The 11,290-nt window shown below is 37.1% G+C and overlaps 1 protein-coding gene across 6 annotated transcripts in view; it reads left to right on the forward strand.

Annotated features, from left to right (window-relative positions):
- Positions 1-6,137, forward strand: part of CNOT6 (CCR4-NOT transcription complex subunit 6) — a 58,999-nt gene extending 52,862 nt beyond the window's left edge. For all 6 annotated transcript variants that reach the window (XM_081941910.1, XM_081941914.1, XM_081941912.1 and 3 more), the window contains one exon: positions 2,168-6,137. In XM_081941910.1, coding sequence (XP_081798036.1) covers positions 2,168-2,380 — 213 coding nt within the window. In that variant the 3' untranslated portion in view covers positions 2,381-6,137. The remainder of the gene's footprint in view (positions 1-2,167) is intronic.
- The last annotated feature ends 5,153 nt before the right edge of the window (positions 6,138-11,290 follow it).

Here is an 11,290-nt window from a genome sequence, read left to right on the forward strand (position 1 = left end):
CCCAACCCCTGGTCCGTGGACTGGCATCACATAGCGGCATGCCAGAAACCAGGCTGCGCCAAACAAAGCCCCATCTATAGAATGCAGGCAACACCCAAACCATGCCTCTCCCGGTCTGTGGATAAACCTATCTCCACGGAACTAGTCCCTGGAGTCCAAAAGGTTGGGGACTGCTGACCTAGAGAATGCCCTGCCCTGCCAGATCAGCCAGGACAATTGGACCAATTTTTAAACATGTCATTAAAATTTGACCCCATGGAATAATATCAGGCTTTCCATTGCATTTATAAATAGTCAGTTTGCAATCATACAGCAAACACATATTGACAATTCAAAGTTGCAAATTGGAGGTCACACTGTTTTTACAACATGAAGAGGTATTGTTTGTTGCTGCTCCACTCCAAAGCTCGGTAAAATCAGTAATTCTTGATACAGGGAGAACTTGAATTTTGTGTGTATGTATAATTCAAGAATATATTCCCAGTTTTAAATCACCTTTATGTTTATAACAGTGCAATTGCAAACTTAATGAATATTAAACCAAAATTTGATGACAATGGATCACAACCAGATCATATGACTTAGTGTCCTGTCATCTATTTTACTCTTCTAAAACAGATAGCCAGTGTTATAATGTTAGGAGTTTGTTGTTACAATGTTTATTATTTTTGTTTTTAAGCACACCTTTGTAAGCTGCCCAGAGCCATTAAGTTGATGAGGGTATATTAATTTGTTGAATATATAAACTCCAGATTAGAATTCTATTTATAGCTAATACTCCTACTTCATATTATCTCATCATTGCTTCTCTCGTGTCTCTTCTCCTTTCCTATACTGATTTTGGGGGGAAAGCCCTTGGCTCAGCAAAGTTCAGATATTGGATTCTGATAATAAGATGAATGTTTTTTCTGTTGTATTGGTTCAAGGCAATACTATTATTATGTACATTGGCTAAATTATTGGTATTTCTCAAGAAGTACTGGTACTAGTGTACTATGAAAGATGTCTGACAAATGGGGAATTAGTTTAGCTTCCAATGTCTCACCTAGTCTAGAATTATCTGTAGCTAAGTAATCTGGTGTTCTCCAGATGTTTAAGCCCCAACCATTGTAGTCAAGCCTATGAGATTGTGTACATTTTAGTTCTAAGCATTTTGAAAATGTCATATTCTGTCCTAAGTAGAATAGGACATAGCATGAAGATTTCTGTTCTGCCTGTGGGAGCAATAAGCCTCACTAATTCTGAAGGCCTTAGTATGGATCTCACATGCCATCTTTTGAGATAACGTGAATGTGTCAAACCAATTCAGATTCTATGGCTACGCTTACATCACCTCTCCTTTCTTGTCTAGATGTTGTGTTTTTTAAAATCTTTTTGAAAAAGGATATTGTAAACATTGTCATCGCCACAGATAGCTATCCCACTAGTTTTACAAATGAGTTTATGTGACTTCAGTATCATCTCTGGCAACTGTAGCTTATTTTCTTCTCTACATACCAAAATATCACACCATATTTTATGGTGCCATAAACCTGATCTTGTTTTTCTGCAGTATTTCTCTCATTGTGGATCTATCCTTTGATTAGAAAGTAGTTAATCAAATTCGGCACCTGAAGTTGTGACCAGGGCCATTTCTTAACATCACAAATATAAGACAATAGATCATTTTAAAATGTGCCCTTTCAAAGTCCTGTATTTCAGCCCACTCACACAGGCAGTGGTAGCCATTCTGATGCTACATGTGCTATACCAGGTAGCTAAAAAAGCATGGCAAAAGCCATCTTCCCTGGCTTATGGTTCCAGATATTTAAATGGTTTTTACAATTTTATACCTCTCCTATTTGGTAGTTATGTGAGCTGATTTATTGCACACATCAGCTGTGGATAGACAGAACTGTAAATTAAATGTTACAGGCTGATAAGATTGGAGTGACAACCTGATAGCTACAAGCAGTGGAAACTGAAGTAGTAATGCCACATATGATTTCAAACTATAGGAAAATTTATATTGGAGTAGGCATTTTTCTATGTCTGAAAATTGCACAGGCCAGCCATCTAAAAATACACCAGTGGATATTTTAAGATGAAATTAATGTGTTCATACAAACCTATAGTTTATTAATGTAAATATATTTATGCAATTCCTTTCTCCTTTCTTTTTTTTAAGGGTATTATTGATTACATCTTCTATTCTAAACCTCAGCTGAATATTCTTGGCATCTTAGGACCTTTGGATCATCATTGGCTAATAGAGAACAATATAAGTGGCTGTCCACACCCGCTCATTCCTTCTGACCACTTCTCACTTTTTGCACAACTGGAGCTGGTGCTGCCTTTCCTGCCGCCGGTAAATGGAATCCATCTGCCTAGCAGGAGGTAGTCAAGTACATTTTAGAGGACAACCTCGATGTAATTTGTAAAATTGTAAAATCTGAATATAGAGGAGTGAGGTATGGCCAACAGGGATCTTTCTTAATGATCTTAATTTTAAATCTAATAATTTGTTAAAGAAATAGTAAAAGCCAGGTGCTATCAGACACACAATTCTGAGCCCAACATGCTTTATATACTGTTAGACAGGGATTGGTGCATGGGCACCTTTCTTAGATTTGTTACCAATAATCTGTTTGTTTTATCCAATGTAATATTTCATGCCTTGAAAATAGGGAATTACTATAATAAATTCTCTTTTGCACAGATATCTGTAGCACTACTTTTTGAGGCCAGTAGTTAAAAATCAAAAGACCATTCTTCCATACTTCACTCCCTTCTTTTTCAGACTTGTTTGTTTGTAAAATATAGAATTTGAATTTAGCCTTTATTGATTGTATATGAACAACAGAAAACCTGATTTATGAGATTTTGTACTTTAAAAAAAATCAGATTTGGAAAATGATTGTATTGTAAACTAAGGCTAAATTTTTATCTGTTTCATGTGTTATAAAGGCCAGCTTGTAAAAGAAGTTGCACCAGATTTTCTCTGCTAATGATTTGCACTGTTAGGGCTTTCAGCCCATATGTACTACTTCATTTTTTTTTTAAATTGAGAACACCGCTTTTAAATCTGAATTTGGTAAATTCATAGTTAACATGCATCCGTTTCTTTCTTTCTTTTAACTTAAAAGTGGCAACTTTCACTTGTTTTTGGAGCAGATAAGCTAAGCAGTGTCTGATTAGGCCTCTTGTGGATGGATAGCACTCATCAGTATGATCACTAGCATTTTTCCTGTCAGAAGTGGGTTGGGCAGAACATTGTGTACAGCTCTTTAGTTTCTGTGTTGAGTCACCAATTTCCTATCTCCACTGTGCCTGCTTGATTTTGTTCTCAATTAGCACTGCCTGTGCATGCAGAGGGAACCTGGGCATCCTCTTTTATTTTTTAAAAAATAATGTTAACATTTTGTGAAAATTTTATGAAGATACTTTTGTATAAGCTGTGGCATCTATTTTGTTTTCCTTTTGTGAAGCGTTGGAATATCACTTTTATGAACATGCTCAGATGGTGGGTACACAAATTCTAAGCTTCTGATACCCCTGCACTGCTTCTGTCAATGTTATTGCATAATGCTGTTTCTTTCCTAGCCTCACTCCCCCACTAAATATCATCATGTGAATTCCTTTTTCAATTTAACTGTATTCCTCAGTCGCCATTCCTTGAAGATTAAGTATGCCGTCTTCTATTTTATGAAGCAGTGTAATTAGAAATGCTTTTTCAGTACAGGTTCCCTAGACAACATTTCAGATCAATCATTAAAGCGACCAAGTCCTTTTCTGTAAAGTGTCAACAAAAATAAAATTGTGTACCCACATAGTGCCATTAATGTTTGAAAGCTGTTTGTGTGTGTGTATATTTGTATACACACACACACACACAAACACACACAATATGTTCTAAAGGGGAATTTTATCGAATCCTTAATAGGCATACCTTCAATATTATCTTATATAAAGAAAGAACTTGGTCAAACTGCTTTTGTTTCAACTGCAGGCAGAGAAATAAAAGCTCGCTCTTGTATTGAGATTCTGAAAATAATGACTTTTAAAAAAATAAAAATGGATCTTAATAATTGAATATTTTATAAAGAGGAAATTATCTGCACTTAGAAGTGCTTAACCATTTTGTTTTGAAGAGAACAATAAATTTGCAATGAATTCATGTTTAAAACATTTTAAAGTTTCAGTAGAAAAAGGGGAGAGATCTTGAATCCTTGTCTAGGACCTGATTTTTTTTCTTTTGTTGTTGTGGGTTTTTTTGTTTTTTGTTTGTTTGGGTTTTTTTTTTAGTTATTCAAATACCAAACATGTCCAGTTTATAATCAGTACATCGGAATGCTGGTAACAATTGATGTAGTAGATCCAATGAGTAGTGATGGTTTTTTTGTTCTTTTGTTCTTTTTTTGGTTGGGGTTATTTTGTAAAAGTGTGAATAAAAGGTGTTTTACTCATCTTTCCTTAACAATGTGTTGGTAATGTATGTCATGACAATTTTCTCTGACAGTGGAACCAATTTAGCTTGTCATATTTTACAACTCTTTGTTTCCTGATCATCTGGATTATTTAGTAGTATGTCCAGAAAGCTTTATAGAAGGGAAGCACTTATACATTTTATATTTCTTGGAAGGAGTTGATTTTTTTTCCCCATTTAAGTTGGAGCTTGAGTGCACTTGGTAAATCTTAAAGGTTTAAGCTTTACAAATCCATTTTCACATTCAGTTGTTGTTCCGTCTTAAATACATAACTATGAATTTGTGGTAGCATATTCAGTGCTTAGAAGCCTATTCAGGTGCTCTTCTATTCTTGCCTGGGCATATTGCAGTCTCCGAGCTGCTCAAATTAATTTTCTATGTTTGGATAAGAAGATGAAGAATGAAATCTCCTCAGAAACAATAGAGCCCCTTTGGCATCAGTGGACCTTTGGTCAAATCCTGCAGCAATGAATTGAAGCTCACATTGAGGAAATATTCTGCAACTTTACTGAATAACATTAATTGCACCAAGTGTGATACTATTTTTAAATAATTTTCTGCATCAAACAAATTCAGATATTTAATAAATAAAATGCAATAAACAATGTCTTCACAAAATGCTAATTTCCAGTAACTTTAGCAATTTATTTACTTAAGGTGGCTTTGGATGTTGCCATAATATATGTTCAGTATTTCTTATTAATGTAATCACATATATTAAATCAAAAGCATAGAACATTGCTGGGCATGAAGTGTCCTGTCCCTGTCCCCTAATTTAAGAAAAGAACTACATATGCCTGTTTGGTTCTGAAATGTGCATACACATTCAATTGTTAACAGAACTTAAATGGAAAATATAAACGTTAGGGATTTTGAAATGTCAAGATCACCGAGAAAAATATAAGAGGATATGTGTGTAATTATTTTGTCCCTGTTTATTTGTGGGTTTAAAACATACAAAGTCTCCATTGTAAAACTAACCATTCAAAATGCAGACTTGCGCCCACTTATGTAAATCTCTGATAAAATTATATGAATTTTGCTATGGCTTAAACATAGAATAGTAGGTTCAGATGTCAAGTTCTCACTTCATCCATAGGACAAAGAACTCAAAAGACAAAATAATTGCACTACCATTTTTCAACAGAGTTAATCACCGCAAATTTCCAAGTCAAATTTACTGCTTAAGTAGTGAGTCTGTTTTATTTTCCCATCCAGCCTGACACAGTATTTTCATATATGTTAACTCCTGATATACTTTTCAGTTGTGTAAGCTTCTTTAAAATGTAGGTAATCTTGGTATGTTTAAGTAGTGTCTAAATTTTAGGTAGTCTCTATTCACAGTACTTCTGTATAACGTGTAATGCACTGGACTAACTCTTGTTTACCATATGTGTAACAAAAAAAAAAAAAAAACCAGCACATCATCTGCACTAAGCTCAAAGAATGTTGCATTTGTCCATAGGCAGCTCTTCAATATGATAAATGGGAAATTGAATATGGTCTGATGGTAAACAAGGGCTTTTACTGTTCTCTTCAGTGGAACTTTCTTCTTGGTCAAATTTTAACTAGCTAGTATTATATTTATATACAGGGTTGTCTTTTTTTTCTTTACCAATGTATTTTCCTACTCATAGCTGACCAATAAATTCAATATCTGTTTCAAATCTCCTTGAAGTCTAATTTTCGTATTTCATCTGTGTATGAATATATCTAATTTCATTAGATTGTTCGGTTGTTTTTAACAGTAAGGATGAATCTTTGTCTTAAGGAAGATCTCTGTTTGACATATCATAATTTCATTTAATTGACCAGAGCAATTGAGACTGAAAATGCAAATAGGTACACTTTGAATCCTTGGCTTTCTATCGGAAAGGAATGGCCTTTCTGTTTTGTTTGCTTTTTGCCTTTATTTTTTTTTTCATTTAAAAGGGAATTACGTTTTTTAAATATCTGTGATAAATTTAAAAAGGAAGAGTGCATCTGATAAAAGGAGTATAAATGTTGACCTGATTATTAGACTACAAATAGAATGGCATATATTTTTCAAGAACAGGAACAGGGAAATATTTTCAGAGCTGTCATTCAGTCTGGGGAACAAGTTTCTTTGAAGGGTCTTATGGTGAGGGACTTGTAAAATCTAGAATTTACATTTCTGAGAACTTAATGCTTTGGAGTCACGCTTGATCCTACAGGATTGTTACCTCTGCTGTTTATGGACAGCTGTCAATTATGGTATCAAACTTGTATGAATGAATTTTGTTGTCAGCCTTTCTTCTGAATATGGTCACTGGTAAAGGAGCAAATTGGGGATACTGATCATGAGAATGATCTCACAGCTCTTCCTACATTTTCTAGCCAAATGTTAGACCAACAATCTCCAACCTTTACACCTTTGTGGACTGGCGGCGTGGGAGGGGGGAGAGAGCAGCTCCACTTATGCCACTTGCACAAGTGGAACTGTGCACACAAGCCTGCTCATCCTCTTCTTTCATGGCCCAAGGGTTCAGGATCCCTATATTAGATCACTGCAAGCCCTTTATTGTGTGGTATTTGCACATCTAATCTTGAGTAAATATAGATGGTCTTTTTCTATAACTGGTTTTAGTGCTCTTCCTTCCCCCCCTCTAGATGGGTAGAGTTCATGAGAAGACCATATCCTCGGGGACATAGCTCTTGTGGCTCTGGGGAGGTTAAACTCTTGCCCATCTCTTTTTACAGTCTCCCTTGTGTGTGTATGATATCCTGACACATGTTTTGCTCTCCCCAGTTTCCAAATTTGAGGGTCATACAGATAAATTTTATATTCATTATTTTTAAACCATGTAGTTTTCACTCATATTCCAAGTTGGCAAATACCTTTACTGAGCCATACCGCTATGTAAAACTCTGACGTAGATGTGTTGTTCTATTATTTTATGATTCCTTGGTAAGGGGTTTGCCGTGGCAATCTTGTTTCCTTTCTCTTATTTATAATGCTGGTCAAAGTCCTAATAAAATAATTTCATTTTGTTGACATTGCTGGGAAGATTGAAATCAGTGATTCTGAAGCCTTAGTGGAGGTAACTCTAGATGATGCAATGAAGAGGAAAAAAATACTCCTTCCTAAATGTTCATATACAAAATAATTAAATGTAAATTTACCAATCTAGATAGAGGTGGAGTCCAGCAAAGCCCAGGAAACTCGAACTGTAAGTAGCCAATTAGGAGCAAGAAAGCTCTTCACAGATTAATTTTGGAAGATTGAAAATGGGCCGTGTTGGATGTTTGTTCTAGAATGTATTTTCTGAACAGGAAGAGGGAAACTTTGCTGGCTTGCTCCTCCCAAGGGAAAACCAATTGTCCCAGTCCTGGAACGAGGATTGGAAACTCAGAAGACGTTAATCCTCTGCAAAAATATGGGACTAGATCCAATTATGAAGCTTCTAACAATGTGTATTATAGATTGAACTGAACTCTTGTTTGTGTACTTGCTATATAGTCCTGTTGTGGACAGGAATCCTCATTTCCTTGTTTCCCTTTGTCTTTTTATTTCTAAATTGTTTCCTTAACAGTTAATACATAATAAATCTTGAAGTATCTTCTTATCCTGTCATTCATTCTGCCAAAGAAGAAAGCTAAAACACCTTGCACTACTGATGCTATAGAAGAAAATGAAAGGAATAATAAACAGGAGGACTTTCCACTCCCTTCCAGAGTGTGGAAAATTTGTTGCTGTGTGAAAGCAGTAGCAGGTTCCAACAGCAGCCTTTGTAAGAGAAAGATTAATATATTCCCAGAAGGGCCAACTTGCTACACTTTATGGTGCAGAGGTGTCTTAAGTGTATATACTCTACTGCAGTGAGACACAAGTCAGTGAAATATTAAGGAGCTTAAAAACTTACTATGAATAAAAAATAGAAGAACAGAATGCTTATAAATATGTGCCTGTCTTTTTCAAGAAATAACTGGAGTATTTCTATAATAAAAGGAATCTGGTTCTAGAGATCTACAGTTACATAGTAACTGTATGACATAACCGTGACATAGATATAAAAAGCTACGAGCTAGTGATCTAAATTGCATTAAATGCTTTAAATATATTTATTAACTATGGGTGTATTAAAAATGATTTTAAAACAAGGACTGGAATTTTTACAGCTTTGAGAACACTTTTAAGAGTACTGTATTTTAAAAGTTAAACCTAAGAGGGAAAATATTACCTATTTAATTTTTCTGATAAATGGAAAGATGTTTCCGTGCCTTTTCTCTGGTACATCCCCCATGAGAGAAAGGTGCTCTAAATATCTCCTATGTAAAATAACTCTTCTTTCTTCTTCAGAAATATTCCATTTGTCATTGTTCTGTTTTTGAAAGTGGAGTATTTTGCATTTCCTTTAGGTCAAGTCTTAGGAAGGATTTATATTCCTTGCAGACAGCTGGTCATTTGCATTCTTTTAGCGAGTTGTTGAGGTTTATCTGTGTCATCAGGGTCACCTGAATGGTGCAAAGGGGTGCGGAGTGCGCCTTGGAACTGCTGAAAGGACTGTGTTGTAGACTGGAGATAGATGATGTTGTGTCCTGCCCCTTGCTAAATGACACGACTCGCTAAGAGAATGCAAATGACCAGCTGTCTACAAGGAGTATAAATCATTCCATTCCCCACCATCCTGTCAGAGCTGAAGAAGCTTCTTGGATGAGAAACTAAACATCTTCAAAGAAAACCCAAAAAGTCCTGTTGCCTCTTGAAAAACCATCTATGACCTGGATGATTGACAATCTCCATAGACATACACTATACATGTTAAAAGAAGGACTGAGGACTACATATGGCATCCAATAAGTCATAGACTATCTGGTCTGCCTCTCATTCCCCATTACAATAGGCTGGAACCATCTACTGATGAAGAAAGGGAAACAATCTATTCAATCTCCAACCTTTATAGGTGATCCAATATGTTATTATGGTTGAAGTACAGAGGGAAGTGTGCAATACCCATCCAGGTCCTGACAGGTCATCCAGGACAGCCATTTCATTCATAATCTGCCAAGATTATTGTCTTCCTAGGAATACATTACTTAAAAATCAAAGTAAATCACAGCACATTGAACTCACAAGCAGATTAGACTTGGGGCCAACTTCAGGTACACAGAAAATGCTTTGTACACTACAGATTTCAATCCCAGATGGGATGAAATAACATTTCAACAGTTCTATTGTTAGAAAACAAATCTATTGGGGGCAGAGTTCAGTTTACAAATCAAAGTTTTCCCTTCATCTGAATGTAGCAAGTACACATTTGAATTACTTGAAGGATCACCTCTCTCCAATTACATCTACCCGTCTCATCAGATCTGGCAGGAGGAGCATAATGTGGGGGTCTCATCGGACAGAGAATGTCTGGAAGATAAGTGTTTTCTGCTCAAACATCCACCAGCTGGAACATCTTCCTCCTGGAGATCCAGTGAGCCCCGACCCACCTGGCTTTTTGCAGAGCCCTGAAGACACAGGAAAACGAGCATGGTTATGCCAGTGCGGTGGCTATGCTCAATTTGATGAATGGGAATATGAGCTTTGAGTTTTATGTATCTTACAATGCTTTTTAAATAGGCTTTTATATTGTTTCTTATTTTTAAATTGTATTGGGTTTTTTTGTATTTGTTTAATTGTTCATAACAACAGCAACAGTATAAAGACTGCTTCACTTCCTAATGAATAACTGGGCTAGTTTTCACAGCATTACGTATCTGCAGATTAATAGTTATGAAAATGCTTGGCATTTTAAAGATATGCATATTTATTTTCTTCAATTTGTAATATTATGCTTCCGAGATTTGTGTCAGAACTATCAAATCAATCCACTAGAAACTTGATAAACATCATTCTTACTTATCCAAGCTTGAGCTAAAAATGGAGCCTAAATCTTTAAAGAAACCCTTCCTGCACATGCCCAAGAGGCGTCCTGTCGCATTTGAGGAGAACTTCAGGGAGATGATTTTCCTTCTCAGGGTATGCAGGGGGTACCCTATCCCATCGTCGGTTCCAGGTCCAGCTATGGGAACTTCCTGGGACCTCGGGGGGTACCATTGAGCTGCGATTTCCTCCCCTGTAGCTGGAACATTGAGTAAAACGGGGCAGTTGGCAGTGAATGAAGAATGGAGAGCGTTTTTCTGCTGCCGGCGTGGGTGGGGTCATCGTCATGGCTCCCTGCCTGGGGTTTCTGCCGCTGTCCACGCCATGGTATTATCCCGGTTGCTCCCCCCTCCTTATGGACGTGATAGACTGGATTAGCGGGGGAGTGGCTGAGGCGGCTGGCATGGGTATTGATGCCAGTGGAAGATGGCTTTGGTAGTTGGCATGGGCGTGGTTGGAGTGGGGGGGGCTCCTGTGTTGTGGCCCCACCGGTATCACCACCATTACCTAGGCCACCGTACTGTGCCATTTGGTCATTTGGTCCCTCCCCTTGTGACACTATGGACTGGGTTAGCGGAGTGCGGCCCCAACGACGGATATGAGTGCGGCTGGCATGGATGGAGTTCAGTTGTTGGAGTTGTTGGAGCAGTTGCTGCTGCTGCCGCTGCTGTCACCGCCGCCATCATTGGCCGCTTCACCAACCTGCAATTTATCATATGCTACAATTTTGATATCTGACCGTTACCCTTACATATTGTGTTCAACATCAACCATGGCTATGATGAACATAAGCCTTCCGCTACCCCATTGAACACTGTCGGCTCCCCCCCCCCCCGTGGATATGTCATCTCCCTGTTCTATCTCCCTGTGATGTCACTCCATTTTGGTTGATGCCACACTCTCCTATATATTATACTGCGACAGAACTTTA

Source organism: Natrix helvetica, assembly GCF_964273705.1.
Source record: "Natrix helvetica genome assembly, chromosome: 1".
Lineage (NCBI taxonomy): Eukaryota > Metazoa > Chordata > Lepidosauria > Squamata > Natricidae > Natrix > Natrix helvetica.